The sequence below is a fragment of the Ornithorhynchus anatinus genome, chromosome 7, assembly GCF_004115215.2.
Source record: "Ornithorhynchus anatinus isolate Pmale09 chromosome 7, mOrnAna1.pri.v4, whole genome shotgun sequence".
In the NCBI taxonomy this organism is placed as follows: domain Eukaryota; kingdom Metazoa; phylum Chordata; class Mammalia; order Monotremata; family Ornithorhynchidae; genus Ornithorhynchus; species Ornithorhynchus anatinus.
This window is the reverse complement of record NC_041734.1, coordinates 15108816-15130000: the sequence shown is the minus strand read 5'-3', so window position 1 is coordinate 15130000 and position 21185 is coordinate 15108816. Positions and strand designations below refer to the sequence as shown.

Genomic DNA, 21185 nt, shown 5'->3' with positions numbered 1-21185 from the left:
TAGTTGCTGTGCACACCCAACTCTGCTGGAAACATGGGTTCCCAACACACATTTGGGCAAGAATGCTGTTAGAGAACTAAGGGATGGTCTTCTGTCAGTGCAAGTCTGTTGGGGACAGGCTTGTCATGTTTTTGGAGAAACTGCTAATGATGGATGCTTGTAGCATCAGAACATGTGACTACTAGCAGTGATAGTTGGAGTAGTGGTTACTGAGTGCCTATTTAGTGCAGTGCCCTGACTTAGAAACTAGGGAAGTATAAAAGAAAGAGTTTCCTTCTAAATGTGAGCTTCCTTAATTCAGAATTTCACAAGAACACAGGATTTCCAGTATAGGAGAACTGGTCCAATAGTGAAACATATTACAGATCAAGTTCAATTGTACTTTCCAGGTGCTTAGTACAGTGCTCTGCACACAGTATGAGCTCAATAAAAAAACTGAATGAATGAATTGGAAAAATATTTCAAAGTCCTGGCCAGAGAGTGATGGAGTCATGAAAGGACAAGTACCTTTACTCTAAAAAAAGCAAAGGAAGCAAAGGAAGCAACAGCAATGATCAAGTCCTGTTGGAACTGTGACCAGCACCGGGAGAAAGATAACCGATTCAAGGTTTTTAAACTCAGGATTTTAGTTGGTGATCGAGGAACTTTAACGCCTTCATCTGTTTTCCGTTTTATGAGGACGGATTGGACTGCTGAAGTTTGAATGAGGTCCTCATTGAATAATGATTCCCTGGAATAAGACGTAATGGCTCACTGACACCTCCATCATCCGTTTCTAAATTAAGTTGCCTCCCCAGTTCAGTGCCCAAAAGGGTTCAGGCCAGAGACAGACAGATAGCTAACCCCTCTAGACTGTGAGCTCATTGTGGGAAAGGAACCTGTCTTTTTTTTGCTATATTGTACTCTCCCAAGTGCTTAGTACAGTGCTCTGTACGCAGTAAGGGCTCAATACAATCAAATAAATGAATGAAGGGGGAGAGGGCCAGCCCCACCCAGGCCCTCCCTCCCACCCTGCTTCCTTGCCATTACCCATAACCCCTCCTCCCCAACGCTGATGGAGCACACTGGCTCGCCACTCTGGTTAAAGGAATTTTTTTTCCTAGAATTGCATTCCTCAACCATATCATTTTCACTTTAGCTCTTCAGTTCATGCCACTTGGCCACCCTAGCTCTCTCATCACCTCCATCTTTGTCTTGGCCTATCCCAAAGAGACATTATGTTGGGTGACCACTAGAGAATTATGCCCTTTCGGTGGCGGAACTTCCAAAATTAAATAATTGATCGTACCAGAACTGGAACTTTCTACAGAGATCCTTTAGAGCTAAAAATGTCCTGTGGACACTCAGGTCTCCACTCCCATTCTACATCAATAATAAGTGAGAAAGAGCATGGCCTAGTGGATAAAGCACAGACCTGAGAGTCAGAAGATCCTGGGGTCTAGTCCTGGCTCCGCCACTTGTCTGCTCTATGACCTTGGGCAGGTCATTTAACTTCTCTGGGCCTCAGTTAACTCACCTGGAAAATGGGGATTAAGACTGGGAGCTCCATGGGGACATGGACTGTATCCAAACTGATTAGTTTATATGTACTCCAGTGCTTAGAACAGTGCTTGACACATAGTAAGTGTTTAACAAATCCCATAATTATTATTAAGTGCGTCCTCTGTGCACTTGGCTCCGTACCTTTCAGGCACTTGGTATTCAGCACACACCTCAGCCCCACAGCACTTATGTACATATATGTAATTGATTTACTCATATTAATTTCTGGACTGTAAGCTCACTGAGGACAGAGAACGTGTCTACCAATTCTGCTGTACCGTACTCGCCCAAGCACTTAGTACAGTGCTCTGCACACATTAAGTGCTCAATGAATATTACTGATGTTTGTTAAGCGCTTACTATGTGCCACACACTTTGCTAAACTCTAGGGGAGAAGCAATACAATCAGATTAAACACTGTCCCTGGCAAACACTCTGAGGGAGAGAGAGAGATTTAATCTTCATGTTCTAAGTGTGAAAACAGAGGCACAGAGACTTGTCCAAGGTCACACAACCGCCAAGTGGTGGAGCTAAGAGTAGAACCCAGGTCTTCAGTCTCCTAGTACTGTCCTTTTTCAAGACCTCACAGAACAAGACAATTATTTACAGATTGTCTTCTAAAAAGTCTCTGCAGAGATTAGTCCCACCCAGTGGAGACCTGAACATACTCTCAGAAATGGGCACAAATAATTCTAGTAAACTGGCTACACTCTCACTATCCAGGAAGCATGCACCAAGTACTAGGAAAAAGCCAAGGAACTCAGCTTGAGAATGTCTCATTTTTCCTTTCAACATTAAATACCAATGATGGATCAGTCAGAAAAGTTTGCTGAGCGCAAACTGTTTGCAGAGCGCAAACTTTTGCAGAACACTGAGCACAGTCTTTTTGAATGGTCTGATTAAGGTAGAGCAAAACCTCAAAAGGTCGCTCCACTGTTTTCAGTGTTACATTATCAACAATCCGGATGATGCAATTTGGGTAGGAAAATTATCCAAGAGGCTTCTCACCTGAGCATGAAAAACCAAAGGAAAATTAGGGAAGGTATGGAAGCCTTGGGAAAACAGCTCCGAAGGTCTTTGTCCAACCTTCAGATACAAAGACAAATTTATGCTGACAATTTGGGATGGAGGGGAATCCCCCCAAATCCAGTGCTACTCTCACTGCACGAGTACACGTGAACCTCTTGGCAGGGCATCTGGTCTCACCATCTTATTAAGTTTACAATAATCAATGGCTAAACCATCCGAAAGGCTTTTTTTCTTTCTAGGGAGTCAATCTGTAAAGTGGCTGGGAATAACATTATTCAGAACAATATGTCTCGCTGTCGCTGCAGTTTTACAACAGCTTAGTCGCTCTCTAAGGATGCATTTCCTGGAAAGGCTGTCTTCTAACATAATTTCAATCATTTCTAATATCCAATTTGTGAATTTGGTAATCACAATTATGCACAACTCAACTATACATTCTGAAGTATTTACAGTTAAGGGCTGTGGGTATGGCATTTCTCTACATGAAAGGAAGGACATTTCACAAGCTAAATATTCAGCTGTGGTATGCCTCATTTGAAATACCAAGGTGTGACCTGCCTTTCTCTTCATTGAAGGGACATGCCACATTGTACAAAACAGTGCAATCTCTTTTTTCATTTTTATAAGCAATTTCCATAATGCATTACCTCTCAGAGTTTTCTGAAACAGTTAAATGAAATGAGGATTATTTAAATTTACATTAATAACTTTTATTGAATTATATACAAATTACTTATTAAATGAAATCTATTATCCATATTTTATCCGTCACAGATGAAAATTACATTTGTTAGCATGGGGTCTATTCCTTGATCTATCTGTTCTCCTTTCTAAGAGTATATTACGGTATTTTTTATTTGGCATCTTTGAGTTTGACCTCTTACTCAGTGGAAACAGGAATAAAACCTCTAAATAAAATCCACTGTTTCTTACTGATGCAATACTCATGAAAGCCCACACTTTACACCTTACCTAATACACAGGAAAGATTAGTTTTCCTGTATGGGTGCTGCAGCATCTTTTCTTAAAAAGCAGATGACTCAGTTCCCATTTGGAGCAATCCCTGCTTTAGTGTAATTATCTGCACACCCTATGCACAAATCTACATTTATTTTTTTTAAAGAAAACCCAGATGCAGGCACAGGTGCAGAATTTGGTCAAAATATTGGGATGATATAAATTCAAGTCCAAACAATGTAAATGTTTTAGTTAAGGGATTGTCTATTTTTTTTAAAAAAAATTTTACACCTTAATCATCTTTTGTCAAATAATTCATTCTACACTAGAAAAATCAAGTACACCACAAATGATTTTTCACATTATTCTTCTAAATTATGGTCTGTATTTTAAATTCCACTTTCTTCATAGTCCATCATATTTTTCCTCAGTGTTATCTTCATCATTATCAGTGTTATTATTATCTCCCTCTAGACTGTAAGGTCCTCATGAGCATTATCTATCAATTCTGCTTTACTGTACTCTCTTAATACAGTACTCTGCACTTAGTAAACACTCAAATACTATTGAATGACTATTGGATATTAAGTTCTCTGACACAGCATCCTGGGACAGCGCTGAAATGTGTGGTGCTTCTCTGCTAGCCAGTAGATCAGACACTGGAAGGGGCAATTTATATAATTTCAGTCTAACCAGGGAGCAGGAATCAAAAGCCTCTCATGGATCAGCATGGCCTCGTGGCAAGAGCACAAGCTTGGGAGTCAGAGGATGTGGGTTCTGATCCCGGCTCCGCACTTGTCTGCTGTGTGACCTTGGACATGTCATTTAACTTCTCTGTGCTTTAGTTACCTCATCTGTAAAATGGGGGTGAAGACTGTGAGCCCCATTTGGGACAACTTCATTACCTTATATCTACCCCCAGCGCTTAGAACAGCACATAGTAAATGCTTACCAAATACCATAATTATTCCCTTCTAGACTGTGAGCTTGTTGTGGGCAGGGATTGTCTCTTTTTGTTGCTGAATTGTACTTTCCAAGAGCTTAGTACAGTGCTCTGCACACAGTAAGTGCTCAATAAATATGATTAAATGAACACAGCATGGGAAGCACTGAATCAACTATCTTTTCCCTGAATGAACAAACACACTTCTCCAGACTGTATAATTGTTATTGGCAGGGAATGTGTCTGCTAATTCTGTTGTATTGTACTCTCCCAGGCTCTTAGCACAGTGATCCGCACATAATAAGCTCTCAATAAATACCACTGATTGATTGAATACCAGTTCACTGGGAGAAATGATGCTGCGCTCTTAAAAATACATTCCTAATATTTTCCCCCTATTTACTTTAAGTAAAGGTCTTTGCTTTTAAGTCTCCTAACCCAGAAACACCTCAAATTTGTCCTTAACCGAATTGAATTTTTCTTCAAAAGATTCGGTGACCTTTAGGAAGTAACAACTCAAGTAATATTCATAGCATAAGCAAGAAGATGGACAAGAGGATTTAATAGACCTATTCACCTTTAATTTTCATTACTCTACAAGAGAGCTTAAAAGATAATGTTTTACTTCATTTGGAACTGCTTGGCCTACTTCAGCTCTATTTTTCTACTCTTTGTTCTACTCACCAATGCCACTGAACAATCTTATAATAATTGCTAATAAGATATGTCATTTTCACTTGGCTTTGATAAGCATTAGCTGAAGCAGCATCTATAAAGACACAGTGGTCCAACATCTCATTAATTAACCTCCTATGCTTTAATTTTTTTTTTATGACCAAGAGAAAAGTTGCGCTATTAAGAGCATGCATTTCAATCAAGTTCACTCACAAATGCTTAGGTTCCTTTAAGGTTTGAAAAAGATTTAAACTCTAAAAATGTATGCAGTACTTACAAAGTCTCCACACTCTTTAGTCTGCGTTAATCCCTAACTATTCAAATAATGAAGTGAAATACTGCATGACTTCCACAGAATCTATTCTGTTTACGATTTGACAGAAAAACTGGGAGCAATTTGACCTGAAAGTTGTCTATTTGAAAACAATAAGCTGCTGTAACCCACGAGACTTCATTTTCACACCACGTCCCCATCTTTTTTTGCTCATTGTGTTTTCTGAATCAGTTCGACCTTTTTTCTTCTAATTTTGTACTTTCTTGGCCTCTCCTTCCATTCTCCAGCATCTTGCCTCCTCAACTCCCTCCCCTGCACCCATCAGAGTTTCATACACAGGTTCCTTTACTTAAGTCCCTTCATTTCTCCTTCTCTCCCGCAGGAGGCCTTCTCAGACTAAGCCCTCATTTCCTCTTTTTCCACTCTTTTCTGCGTTGCCCTTGCACTTGCAGCCTGGTCTCCTAATTCCCAGCACTGTATTTCCTGAAGTAGCATCAGATCCTAGTGGAAGGACCATCCAGATATTGCCCCAGCTCCCTTCCCTCACTCTTCTCCAAACTCCTCAAACACAATGTATACAGCTTCTGCCTCTGCCTCCACATCATCTCCTCCATCCTCTTCCTTGACCTTCTTCAAACTGACTTTCACCCCTTTTACTCTTCTGAGACCGCCTCTCCAAGGTCACCAATGACCTTCTTGCCAAATCCAATGGACTTTAACCTAATCCTCCATGATTTCTCGGCTGCCTTGGACACTGTGGACCACCCCCTTCTCTGGAAAACACTATATAAATTGGGTTTTTTGGATACAATTCATTTCTGTTCTCTTTCTAGCTCTTCAGGAGATTTGTCTCTAGCTGATTCTTCCTCTTCACCCCACCTGTGAATGAACCTCAAGGTTCATTTTTGGGTGCTCTTTTCCAATTTACACTCACTTCTTTGGGATTTCATCCACTCCCAAGGCTTCAAATACAACTCTACACAGATGACCCCCAAATTTACCTCACTAGCTCCCATCTCTCTACTTCTCTGCAAATTCACATCTCCTGCTTCCAGGCTATTACTACAAGGATACCCCACCAGGCCCTCATGCCTAACCAGTCCCAAACTGAACTCACCTTCTTCTTTCCTCCTCAACTTTCCCATCGCAGTTCACACCACCATCCTTCCCATTTCTCAAACCTACAGCCTTGGTATGTTATTCAACTTCTCCCTCTTCCACCACACCCTGCTCCACATTCTTCATTCCTCTCAAGACAAACTACTTCCTTCTCCACCATATCTGGCAGACCTCTTTTTTCCCCCATCTTCCAAAATCTTTCTGAAATCTCATGTCCTCTAGGAACTCTTGCTGGATTAATCTCTGAAATCCTTTCTTTATATTCCAGTAGCCACTTTGGCTCTTTTGCATCACCTCAGCACTTGTGTGCTCTCACAGTCCTGTAACATTTCCATTTATTACACTCTATAGAAATATAGTGCCCAAAGATACAAACTTAAAAATTAAGAAAAAGTTTGAAAGGCTCATTGGCTTCCATCAGACTGCAAAAGTGTGTGGGGACAATGGGGAATCAAACACCACACCAAGTTGAAGGTCTGTACGTAATGAAGTAGGGCAGTGAACATCGTTTTCACTTGCATCAAGTATATCTGGTTATGGCAAGTCAAGTAATATCTTATCTAATATTTCAACTTCTGACCAGAATTTAACTAGTAGGTAGGCTTCTATGTAATAAGCAATGTCATTAGGCTTTTAGGGAAATTCAGTGTAATTTCTTTGGCTTCAAAACATAGAATAATTCCGTTAGTAATTCCCTTATTTTAAAGGTATTCTAAAAATCTTCGTATAATAGAATAATTTAAAGAACAATTATGTTTGTACTAAAATGAAGAGGGGGCAGAGGAATGAAGCACTTAGTGTTCTAAGGTGTATTTTCTTGAATAGCATTTAAATATCTTTCCTAGGTCACCAACAACATTTACTAGTACTACAAAGATCAACCAATTGCATAGATATATATATATAGAGAGATACATGTATTCATATATATAGAGAGAGAGACAGAGAGAGATACATATATCTATATATAGATATACATATATAAATTACTTTGAGAAAGTAAGTCTACAAAAAAAGTCCATGAGACAGACACTCGGGAATTGCTCGACAATAACAGTTATGATCTGGAAATACACATGCACACAAACTCTCTCACCTGCAACTGATTATGGATCACAAAACTATTCAAAATCCTTGTTGTTACTGTAATCCACCCAAAGACCAAAGTCAATTAGCCTAGTGCGACAGCTTTGGCGAGAGGAAGGGTTGCACAGATAAGCAGCAACTGCCGCATCAGTAGTAAAAAATAAATAAATGTTCGTATTTGTTAAGCGCTTACTATGTGCCGAGCACTGTTCTGAGCACTGGGGTAGACACAGGGGAATCAGGTTGTCCCACATGGGGCTCACAGTCTTAATCCCCATTTTACAGATGAGGTAACTGAGGCACAGAGAAGTTAAGTGACTTGCCCACAAACACACAGCTGACAAGTGGCAGAGCCGGGATTCAAACCCATGACATCTGACTCCAAAGCCCGTGCTCTTTCCACTGAGCCATGCTGCTTCTCTAAGTAGTTAATAGTAGTATTACTACTAATAGTAGACACTACTTATTAAGCACCCCTTGGGTGCAGTGTACTACATGTTTGTGGTAGCCCAGGAAAAATTTGAAAGGATCTCCAACCACAAGGAACTTACACTATAATGAGGGAGACAGAAATACATTGACAAATGGGGTGATCGGGGAAAAAAAAACCATTGACAGTATAATTGAACTTACATATGTACAAAAGCACTGGGGAAGGGTATAAATAAATAAATATGTTAAGTGTTCAGGTAACTGATGGGTTGGATGCTGAGATTTAATCAGGGAAGGCTTGTTGGAGGAGGTGGGATTTTAGGAAGGCTTGGACTGTGGGGTGAGTTGTGACTTGTTGGATTAGATTTACTAGGCTGGTAAAACCATGAGCTAGGGGATGAGGGCAGCAGGGTCATGAGTGAAGTACAGGTAGAATGTTGGTTAGGAGGAATAAAGAGAATGAGGTGGGGAGTAGCGGGTGAAGTTGGTGGCTAGGTGGAAAAAGGATGGGCCTGAAAGTCAGAGAACCTGGGGTCTAATTCTGACTCTGCCACTTGCCTACTGTGTGATCCTGGGCAAGTGACTTAACTTCTCTGTGCTTCAGTTTCCTCAACTGAAAAATGGGGATTCAAAACCTGTGAGCCCTGTATGGGACAGGGACTATGTCTCACCCGATGAATTTATATCTACCCCAGCATTTAGAAGAGCACTTGACACATAGTAAGGCTGTAACAAATCCTACTTGAACATAATAAAAAAAAAAACCCAGAATAGGGGACGTGGAACAGAACCCTACCAGAAATTGACAGTAAAGGTCTGCAAGAAAGAAGAAGACTCATTCAATTAGGCTGAGAAATTACTGTGAGAGAGGTAGGACAACTATGTTAATGCCCGGTCAGTGAAACCAAGGCCTGATAATATTTTAAGGAGAAGGGGATGGTTCACAGTATAAAATGATCAATGAGGAATAGAATGGAATCGAGACCACTGGGACTAGAAGTGTTCAGTTTCAGTGAAATGAAGAGACTAAAAACCTGATTGAAGAGGGTTGAAAAAAGACTTGGTGCAAAGGAAACTAAGATGGTGAGGGTACACACCCATTCCGAAAGTTTGGATAGGAATGGGAGATGGGAAATGGGATGAAAAATGGAGAGGGCTGTGAGATAAAAGGGGGACTTTGAGCCTGGGGAATCCTTAAGTGTACTTCAAGGCAGAAGGGAAGGAATCATCAGAGAGTGAGAAAGAGATCAAAGATACAAGCTGTCCTCCTCCCTATGAAGGAGAGGAGGACAATGAGAGCAAGTGCTTTTAGGAGGGGAAAGGGTCAGAGGCACAGGTGAAGGAAGTGGATTTAGAGAGCAGAGAGAGAAGACCTCCTCTAGGGAAACAGCAGAGAAGCAGAAGGATGAGAAATAGAATTATTTTAAAGTACCTAGGTGGGGTTGCAAAGAGTTTCATGGAGGATTTCTTTTATATTCTAAACCAGTTTCTATTTTCCTTGTTGCACAGCATCAAGAATAGGTTGATTACTAGGCTCAGCCTGCTTTAGTCTGTTGGGGATGGGAAATGATTCAAGTTCTAAGTTGTTTTTTTTACAATCTGACATAACTTGTCATTTTATCATGATAATCTTGAGTTTTTGAAGTAATAAAATTGTGTTATTTGTTAAGTGCTTACTCGGTTCCGGGAACAATCAGATCAGACACAGTCCCTGTTCACAAGATAACAGGGAGGGAGAGTACGTAGTTAATGTCCATTTTACTAGTCGAGGGCACGGAGGCAGAGACAACTTAAATGACTTAACCAAGGTCACACCGCAGGTAAATGGCAGTTCTGGAATTAGAATCCAAGTCCTCTGACTCCCAGTCTTGTGTGCTTTCCATTTACCCAGGTGGCTTGGTGAGCTGTTCAAGGTAGCCAAACTCAGTTAGAGCTGCCAAAGCTTGTGTCTTTTCTTTTGTGAATCCTACAAATAAGTTAGAAAGCACTTCCTTTTGTTCCTTTCCTGCATTTATCCTCTTGATCTGGCCTTCCCAGACTGAGCTCCCCTTTTCCTCTGCTTCTCATCCCCTCCCCATCGCCCCAACTCCCTCCCTCTGCTCTATCCCCTTCCCCGCCTCACAGCACTTGTGTATATTTGCACATATTTATTATACTATTTATTTTATTAATGATGTGTATATATTTATAATTCTATTTCTCTATTTTGATGCTACTGGTGCCTACTTGTTTTGTTTTGTTGTCTGTCTCCCCCTTCTAGACTGTGAGCCCACTGTTGGGTAGGGAATGTCTCTATTTGTTGCTGAATTGTACTTTCCAAGTCCTTAGAACAGTGATATGCACACAGTAAGTGCTCAATAAATATGATAGAATGAATTAATCAATCATGGTTGTTGGGCCTCATTTCAGTCCAAAGGCTCAGTGGAATGAAAGACAGAACCCCTGACAAGAGCTTGCATTCATTTATAAATGAAACAAAAAAAAATCACTAAATTTTCACTCAAATAAAAATGTGTCTTTTCAATAAATACTTTTTGTGGAGGTATAAAGAAGTCAAAAGTACTGATTTTGCCCAAGGTTTATAGTCAAATATAAAACCCAATACAACGCTTCCTTGAAAAATAAATATTTAAAGTGAAATCTTTACAATGTTGGTGATCTCATCATTATCTGAACACTTAGACTTTAAAAATTGAGGCATGGAGATTTTACATGTGCTCTAATTTATAAATGTGTTATTGAACAGGAAGTACAATGAAACTGCATACTATACATTTTTCCTTTGGCACAGAAACATTACTCTCATTTATTTTGTTCTCATGGTGTGTTAAGTAATCTACTGAACATATAAAACATTAAAATGAAAGAAAAAGTATATTTAGACCCAGGAATACCAACACAAAAATGACCGTAAACTGTCATTTGACAAATCAACAATTCCAGAGCTGATTATAACCTATTTGAAACAGAGATCCAATAAGGAGACAAAGCCAGGCTGATGAAATTAAAAAGAGGGCTCATATGCAGTAAGGGTCCATTTTAAACAAAATTCACTCCTGGAGAAGCTTATCAAGACAACTTTTCTCCTCAAATCTCAACTTTTCTTGCTGTTCAGGTTCAAAAACAAATGCCCCACATGAAAAATGTTAAATATATCAAAGTAAATATTCTAAGGGACTGTTCCTTCTTTACAAAGTTTAAGTTCTAACTGTACTCACTTTTATGTTTTTCAGGTCATCTTGCCTTGCCTGAAGTAATTTTTCAAAAGCATTTTGTTCAAGTTCAATTCTCTCTTCACAGGATTCCAGGTCGGAGAGCAGTTGATCGATCACCATCTGACCATGTTCCTTTTTAAAATTTGAAAATTCAAAACTCTCCCTTGAAAAAAAGGAAGATTGAATTAATCACCTGAATTAGTAATGTATTTTTCTCATTCTAAGGATGGAAGATCTGAGTCCCAGAGAGGCAAATCTGACATTGTATAAATCCAAAATACCAAGAAAGTCACAAGTATCAAAATATGGGCATTCAATTAAATGTTCCCTTTAAATATTCTTTTTCTCTTCTCCACATATTTCAAGTTGCAATATTTGGCCATTAGAAAAGAGCAACAACTTTTTGTGTGACTTTAAATAATACTCTTTATTAATAATATGGCTTTAATTAAGCACTTCTTACATATCAAAGCACAATGCTAAGTTCTGGGATAGATACAGTGTAATCAAATTGGGCAGAGTCCCTTTCCTATATGGGAAGCACATGTGTCTTAGTTCCATTTTACAGAGGAGGTAAACGAAGCCCAGAAGGGTTTCATGACTTGCACTAGGAAACAGAGGCCAAGCTGTGTCTAGAACCCTGTCCGCTTACTTCCGCTCACATGTACTTTCTACTAGGTGAAACTATCAAAACTCACTCTAGTTATTAAAAATATTATGCTTTTAAATTATTTCTCACCTATTACCTAAAAACTGGTCCTAATCTCTTATGGGCAAATTTTTTAATAATCAATTCTTATTTTGCTGGATTTAAGTTCAAGTGTACATATGCAAGGACCTTTGGGGAGCTGAATTCACAGAAGATTTTTGTTCTGAATCTACAAAGGAAAAGTCTTATCCTAAGTATTCTCTAAACTTTAGTGGTGCTTGAGCAGTGTAGATAAAATATTCTTAATATGATCCCTGGAAATAATACAGCAAAGTATTATTAGTATTTTGCTTACTTCAGTTCTTCAATTGACTTCTCCAAATTTGCTTTCTGCCTTAGCTTTAGTTCATATGATGCCTTCATAGTTGCAGCTTTAGCCTTCACACTCTGACTTGTCTTCATAAGTTTATCTAACTGACCAGAAACAATTGAACACTTTTCCTGGGGATGGAAGGAGAGGCCGAAGGGAAGAACGGTTAAAGGATATTTTAAAGGTCTTACTTTGCAAATATTATAAAATCAAATACAGAATTCTGGGTTTTTCCAGCAAATTGTTATTTCCAGCATATTGTTTCATCAAGCAAATTAAATACTAGTGATTACTAAACTACTTTATCAGGTAGACTTTTGCCCAAAAGTTTGTGCTCGCCCATCTGCAAAGAAAACTCAATTATTTATTTATTTATTTATTTTTACAGAGAGCTAGCTAAAATCTTTGTCCTCACATAATGGTGCCTGTGACATACACATCCACTGTGACATGAATTTATATTAATGTCTTTTCACCTAAAAATAGCATACACCTTCAGGATTTGGCTTTATTTTCATCTGATGTAAGTGTATATTTCTACAGTTGTAGCCAAAGCCTGAATCCAATGGGAGTGGAGTAGAGAAGAGGCATAGCCCAGTGGATAGAGCTCGGGTCTGGGAGTCAAAGGACCTGGGTTATAATCCTGGCTCCACCCCTTGTCTGCTGTGCGATTTGGGGCAAGTCACTTCAATTCTCTGGGCCTCAGTTACTTCCTCTGTAAAACAGGGATTAAGACTGTGAGCACTTGTGGGATATGAACCATGTCCAGCCTGATTAGCTTGTATCTACCCCAGCATTTGGAGCAGTGCCTAGCACATAGTAAGTATTTAAATACCATAAAATAGTGGTTAGAATCAAAAGGTTTCATTATTCATGCAGAGCGAAGTTATTTTATTTATATCAACAAGTGTTAAAATCAGAATGACTTTTTTATGGCATTAAACATTTATTATGTCCCAGGCACTGTACTAAGCCCTGGGGCAGATACAAGGTTGTACACAGTCTATATCACATGCAGAGCTCACAGTCTTAATCGCCATTTTACATTTGAGGTGACAGACACAGAGACGTTAAGTGACCTGCCCAAGGTCACACAGCAGACAAGTGTTGAAAAAAAGGTTAGAACCCAGGCCTGAGGTCTACCCACTAGTCCTTGCTCCTTACCTTTTCTGGCATGAATCTGTAGCTGAAATTGATATAAAATAATGGTGAGATTAAATCAATCCCACCATCCTCCCATTCTGGAATGCCTTAATGGAAAGAGAATGGGCCTGGAGGTCAGAGGTCATGGGTTCCAGTCCTGACTCCACCCCTTGCCTGATGTGTGACCTTGAGCAAGTCATTTAACTTCTCTGGATCTCAGTTTCCTCATCTGTAAAATGGGGATTCGATGTCTGCTCTCCCTCCTTCATGTAAGCCCCATGTGGGACAGGGATTGGGTCTGACCTGATTAACCTGATTCTACCCCAGGGTTTAGAACAGTGTTTGAACCATAGAAAGTACTTAAATACCATCATCATCATTATCACAGGGAGGACAGGGTTTAGCTAGGAAGATGAGAAGTTCTGTTTTGGACATGTTTCATTTGAGGTATTGGTGATGCATCCTGGTAGAAATATCCTGAAGGCATGAGGAATGCAAGACTAGGAGAGAAATCAGGACTGAAGAGGTAGATTTGGAATCATCCACATAGACATGGTCGTTAAAGCGGTGGGAATGAATGAGATCGCCAAAGGAATGGGTGTAGAGGGAGAAAAGAAGGGGACTCAGAACTGAGCCCTAGTTAGAGAGTGGAGGGCACAGGAGGAGCCTCCAAAAGAGACCGAGAAGAACAGAGCCCTGAGAGAAAAAGGAGGAGAACCATGAGAGGACATTGTCAGTGAAACCAAGGTTGGATAGTGTTTCCAGGAGAATGGGGTGGGGTTCATAGTGTGGAAGGTAGCTGAGAAGTCCAAGAGGAATAGAATGGAGTAGAGGTCACTGCATTTGGCAAGAAGGAAGTCATTGGTGACCTTAGAGAGGGCAGGTTTGGTGGAGGGAAGTAGGAAGTCAGATTGGAGGGTTTCAAGGCAAGAATTGGAGAAGAGGAAGTGAAGGAGGTAATGAGTTTGCAGAGAAATAGTAGGAGGCAGTTCAGGCGATAAGTGGAGGGAGTCATGGGGTCAAGGGAGGGTTTTGGGTTTTTTGTTTTTTTTAAGGATAGGGGATAGATGAGCAACATGCTCATGAAACTAGTTGGGAAGAAGCCATGGGAAGATGAACAGTTGAAGATGGTGGTCAAGGAAAGAAGAAGGGAGGAGGTAAATGTTTTGATAAGATTTTGATCATTCACTAACAATTCACAAACTGAATAACTTTGGCAGCCCTCTAGCTAAGCAGGGATTTCATGGTTAAAAATACAGAGGTATACAGGTTCCTATATCCTCTTATCAAGTGAGGATACATTTTCAAATCATTTCTCTTTCATCACTATTTATTCAGCAGCTTATTGTTTCAAGAGGCTGTAAACTGCTTGTAATCAGGGAATGTGAAAAACAGCATGCCCTAGTGGATAGAGCAGGAGCCTGGAAATCAGAAAAACCTGGGTTCTAATCCTACCACTTGTCTATGTGACCTGGGGCAGGTCACAACTTCTCGGTGTCTCAGTTATCTCATTCGTACAATGGAGATTAAGACTGTGGCCAAACTGATTAGCTTATATCTATTCCAGGGTTTCGTACAGTGCCTTGAAGATAGTAAGCAGTTAAATATCACTATTACTAATATTCAATGGCTCACAGTAAACATGGCGCAGAGAGCGTAAAGCTTTAAGACATAGTTTGGCTCATGGAAAACGTTACAGAATTACTGCACATTCCCAATATTTTTGGAAAGATAAATTTTATCAGTTCTACTCTTACAAGATGGATCACAAAAACTCCAGTCCATTATTATGATTATTCATATCTAAATTACTCTTTAGTTACTAATGAAGCAATATGTCCTAGTGGAAAGAACAGACATCTGGGAGTCAGAAGACCTATGTTCTGGTCCTGGTTCTGCCTTTTCCCTACCATATGACTTTGGGCAATTCACTTAACTTCTGGGCCTCTGTTTCCTCATCTGTAAAATGCGGGTGGGGGGGAATACCGGTTTTCCTTCCCTTTTAAACTATAAATCCCAGACTTGTCCAATGTAATTATCTTGGATTTACCCCAGTGCATAGCACAGTAAGTACTTAATACCATCATTAGTAAATGCAGAGTAGCATACACAAATAGCAAATCACAGAATAGGACTCTGGATTAAACTAATGGTGTTACAACTAATAAGATTTCTTTTTTAAAAAATTACTGACTCAGAATATGAAAATTGGTGGAAAAAAAAGAAATCAAGCAATCAAGTTTCTCAGATGCAGAACTAAATTAATCAGTCAATAATATGTATTGACTGCTGTTTGCAAGCACTGTATGAAGCACTTGGGAGAGTGAAACACTCAGTAGACCTGCTCCTTGCCCTCGAGCTGGCAGGGAAGCCAAACACTATGCACTAACATACAAAAGCCTAATTACCAGCTAATGCTCCCCAAAACTACTTCATTTTTATAACATTGTTTTAAAACCTAGAGAGGAAACATTTTCTATCAGTGAGTCTTGTGACTTAAAGCAAAAAGTATCCAAATTTGGACCCAATTTGAGTTTTCTTTTTATGTCTTCTGCCATATTTTCATTTAAAGACATCTTTCAGACAATGTAAGGTACTTGTCAGACAGGTATACAGTACAGTAGTGAAAAAAGAATGATTTGATGAGTGCCATACTTCATTTGTTAACTAACAGTTGAGGTGTCCTTACATTGGTCTACAATATATTTGAAATGAGAGGCTCAGAAAGAAATGACATGAAAAACTCAACACTGCTATATGTAGCCCATAATTTAATTCACAAGATACCAAAAAACATCAGTTACATCCAAAAAAAATATGTCATTTCCCCAATAATTGAGATTCAATGGTGTGCACCTCTATTTTGGCTACAGGCAGTAGGCATATACCTGAAAAACCCCAGAGGATTTAATCTAATGCATAAAAGAGGTTTAAAAAATAAGGCATCAATATTAAGAAAAAAACCGGTGATATAAATTATTCATACCAGTAGCTGGACCACAAGCTAGTAATACATTTTCCATGATGCTCATCTACTTAATCGAAGCCACTAGCTCCTTATTCAAGCACTCCAGCACTCTGCATTGTTCTCCACCAGCACTCCTGTTTATCACTCAGAGCTGATATTAGTGGAATGCTTAGATTGATTTTGAAGATCAAGGGGCCAGGTAAATAAAAGCAAAAGAAGGCATTAGAAGTTCATGTGAGCGAAATTTCCAAAATCAAATTTGGCCACTGACCATTTGAAAAAAAAAAAGCAACTATTTAAAATGTTGCCAGTGACTTACCAAGCCCTCACTTGTGAAATAGACTGCTGCTTTGTCATTCCAGTGGTTCTCAAAAAAGGTGTTGTTTCACCCCATATGGAGCCCTGCGACACAGAGAAGCGGCGTGGCTCAGTGGAAAGAGGCTGGGCTTGGGAGTTAGAGGTCATGGGTTCTAATCCCAGCTCTGCCGCTTGCCAGCTGTGTGACTTTGGGCAAGTCACTTAACTTCCCTGTGCCTCAGTTACCTCTTCTTTATAATGGGGATTTAAACTGTTAGCTCCCCGTGGGACAATCTGATCACCCTGTATCCCCCCAGAGCTTAGAACAGTGTTTTGCACACAAATGTCACCATTATTATTATTCTGGTGGCAGCAATTTACTAAAATCAGCTTAATCATAAAATAGCAGAAAAGTCTGAAAAATGTATGATCTGATGGGATTTATCCTTGCTGGAGATTATCCATGCCTATGTCTCAGAGGAGATGTGTTTCTATATTGAGGCTTGGGAGGGCTAAGTTCTGTGGGACAAGGACCTTTCCCAGTCTGGAGGGTGTTTGCAGTCACTGCACTTGGAAGAGGGGAGTAAAGGGTGGACGGGAGGCTAAAATACAACATTTCGCCCATAACTTCTACTGTTGCCTGGCAACCTCAGTGGTCAGCGAACTTCCTGCTGTTTCATTTTTTCATGGTATTCATTAAGCGTTTACTCTGTGCTAGGCACTGTACTAAACACTGGGGCAGATACAAGCTAAACAGGTTGGACACTGTCCACGTTCCACATAGGGCTCACAGTCTTAATCCTCCTATTCCAGATGAGGTAACTGGGGCACAGAGAAGTGAAGTGACTTGCCTAGGGTCACACAGCAGACAGGCGGTGGAACCGGGGTCAGAACCCAGGTCCTCGCTCTATCCACCAGGCCATGCCGGAGACAGGCAGATGGAGGGTTGAAAGAAGCTCAACGTACAGTGCTTAAGAACAGTTGACACTCTGAGGGTCAGGTAGGGGTTGGCACCACTTGGGCAGAAGGCATGACGGCGCACGTGGGCTGAGGAGGATTCTATTTTTGTATGGGCCAACTGACTGGACATTCCAATTAAACTGCAGAACTGACTGAATTGCCTCACTGTGCACTGGGCAGGGCTTCAACTAGTTTCTTGTGGGTGCCTCTACCGCAGAGTTAGAGTCATTCGGTTTCGGCCTGATGCTTTGTCTGATGTTGGGGCAGTGGAGCGCCTTCCTCCTGAATGGCTGTGTGCCTTTTGGCCAGGAATCGCTACCCAGTGATGGATGCACAGCCAATCAGGAGGAAGGATTCCTTCCATCTGAGGAGTGGACACAGCAATAAAGACAAGCCTAAAAAATTTCTCGGTGTATTATCCCAGGCTCTTCTTGCCAATCAAACAGGGCTTGTTTCTTGCTAGCTTCCTTCTTTGTTCATTCAATGGTATTTATTGAGCGCTTACTATGTGCAGAGCACTGTACTAACCTCTTGGAATGTACAAATAGGTAACAGAGACAGTCCCTGCCCTTTGAAGGGCTTACAGTCTAATCCTCTGACCTTGCGGTAGGTGTTTTTCGCTTATCTGTGTTTTTCGATTGTTCAGTTCACATGAGGCAGATAATCCAGAGTTTACTATATACTCCCAGACTGTTTGGTTCTCGAGAGTCTCTCTATCCACTTTTTTGCCTCCCTCTGTGTTTCTGCCTCTAACTATCCCTGGGCTTATCTGACTGCAATCAATCCATCAATCAATAGTATGTATTGAGCCCCCACTGAAAGCAAAACACTGTGATGATGGAGTTTCCCATCAAAAAAAAGACAGACCAGTCTGAAACACCATTCACATTCTCTCTCTCCCCGCCAGCCATTTTCCCATTGGGACAAAGCACTATATTAAACTCATGAAAAACTACAAATTCAAAATACACATTCCTTGTTCTCGAGGAGGTTACCATCAAAAGGGAAAAACGAGCAGACCAAATGATATTTAAATATTGGGAACAGGATGACGATCAATGATATAAGAAATGATGATATGAATGTGTCATGATAAAATGCTCAATAAACAACTGAATGTACAAATACACATAGGTACACAAGTGCACTGGATAGAAATAAAATACATCAACGCTACTGTGGGCTGTTTACTGTGACTAGGATTGTAAACTTATCTAGGAAGGCTTACTGAAAAACATAAGGGCTTCGAAAATGGAGAGAGCTATGGTCTGATGGGTTTAGAAGGAGAAGTTCCAGGCCAGGGAATAGCATTGGTCTGAAACTTAAGACTCAAAAATGAGGTAGAGCTGGGTGAGCTCAGGGGGAGTGAAAGGTCCAAGCTGGGGAGTAGGGGATGAAGAGAGCCAACAGGTAAGATAAGAGAGATGGAGAGCCTTGGGGATAAAAAAGGGTATTTCTTAAATTCTCACTTTGTGCCAAGCACTGTACTAAGTGCTGGAGTAGATATAAGATAATCAGGTTGGACTCAGTTCCGGTCCCACCTGGGATTCACAGCCTAAGGGGAAGGAAAGTCAACAAAGAGGAGTTTTTGTTTGATGCAGAGGGAGATGGGTAACCATTAGATTTCTGAGGAGTGGTGAGAAGGGAATCAAGCACCACTGTAGTTGGTAATGTACAATAAAATGAAGTGAGACTGAAGGCAAGGAAGAGGAAGGTGATACACTAGTCTAATCGTAGTATGACAAGAGTTTTGTAAGGAAGGGTTAACTCTTGAAAATACTGTAGAGGAACTGAGGAGGAACCCACAGTTGTGGGCTTCTAGGAAAGGGGGGTGGATAGTGCTGATATTGACAGAGATAACAACGTTAGAAGGAGTGGGGTGGGGGGGTGGTTAGAAGAGAAGTTCAGTTGTGACCCTGCATTTTTCTTTCTATCTGTTTGCCTGACTCTCTGCAACTTTCTCTATTCCCCAATGGTTACATGAAAATCTTCTGGTGTCTGCCTGTCATCACAGTAGTCATACTTCAAAAAAAAACCCCCCAAACCCCAAATTCATGATCATGAAAGTTGACAAGAAAAACAAAAGATGCATTTTTTTATATGAATTGCAACTGGGAAGCATCACCCCAAAATGCTTTTTGGTGAATAAAACAATTTATCTATTTAATAAAAGCATAGCTGTCTCCCTGTTTAGCCATATTCCATGTGACACTTATCTAGGATATTAAAATCTCTTATGTTTACATACGCTATTAAATGAAACAATTGTTACAATAAAAAAGGATCCTGAAAATAAAATGTCTGTTGCTTCATAGAAATACTTATAAATATGCTTATGTAAAATGTGCTATTCAATGACAAAATCCAAAATAATTCCTCTTAGATTATGCCACTAATATAGTAGAGAGATCCCATCATTTACAAGAAGATGCCATCTGCTGAGCAAAAGTGTAATCAGCAGGCAATTTCTATTATGTTCAAAATCTTTTTCTTTCTTTATTGATTTTCTCCATTGCTTTCCAAAAGCCCTCAAGCAATCTGAGGCACTGTGGCAATTGAAGAGTGCAGTGGACTTCTCTATGACCCCAATATCAATTTTGCTTTATACTTTACCCCGACTCCAGGCTATAGAACTGATAGACTAGTTCAAATGAAGAAAGGAAATTTCTCTCCCTCTCACACACACATACTCACACACACACACACTCTCTCTCGCGCTCTCAAGTTAATGGGAAGGACAGTCTCCCGTTTACATTTCCACTTCAAAATTACACGCTGACCTTAAATTCCTTACCTGGATTTCACGAATCTCTTCATTCAAGCTCATCTTTTTTTCCTCCAGTTGTTGTTTTTTCATTTTTGTCACTTCCAAGAATTTGTTGTTCTTCTGATTCATATCAGAAACTTTCTAGAAGGCATATGCAGAAAGGTTACACGTTTCAAAAATCAAAGTACCTTTGGCTGGCTCAAATTTCCCAATATGCTATCTATAAATCAGATTTTGTTTCAATCTGAGTCTTGGAATAGTAATATTTACTTTTGCCAAAGGGAAATAACTGAGTTTTATGCCACATGCTTTTCTGAATATGAAAATTTGGGAAACATGCAAACATGAGTAGGTGAATTAAAACTACATGAGAAAACTGAAATAACCTAAAAGTACAAAATAAAAATAAAAGATTTCAAATAAACCATATTGCAACATTTGTCAAATAATTTTTTATCATTAGAAATATGGATTCAAGAATAATAGAAAAAATTTCTAAATAAAAATGGATTGAGAACTATATGTTTCAAATAGTTACCATTAAACTTATATGACTAAGTCTTTATGATTTAGTGATAATGAACCAAAAAGGGAAATAAAGCAGAAAGATGGTCTCTAAGATACTGACTGGTGCAAGTATACAAGATGGTTGTTGGAAAATGAGAGGAAATAGTACTCAATCCAAAATATTATTAGCACCTGTTGAAATAACTAGCCAATACTTTCTGATAACACTAAAAATTAATTGTCAGTACTGTA

General features: G+C 39.8%; 1 protein-coding gene across 1 annotated transcript in view; it reads right to left on the bottom strand.

The window, feature by feature from the left end:
- The window catches only part of CCDC178 (coiled-coil domain containing 178), a 268023-nt gene that overhangs the window by 166918 nt on the left and 79920 nt on the right, over positions 1–21185 (bottom strand). Inside the window, exons 16-18 of the mRNA XM_007667601.3 lie at positions 20454–20567; positions 12277–12422; positions 11276–11435 (exon numbers count right to left, since the gene is read on the bottom strand). Of these exons, the coding sequence (XP_007665791.2) occupies positions 11276–11435; positions 12277–12422; positions 20454–20567 (420 nt within the window). The remainder of the gene's footprint in view (positions 1–11275; positions 11436–12276; positions 12423–20453; positions 20568–21185) is intronic.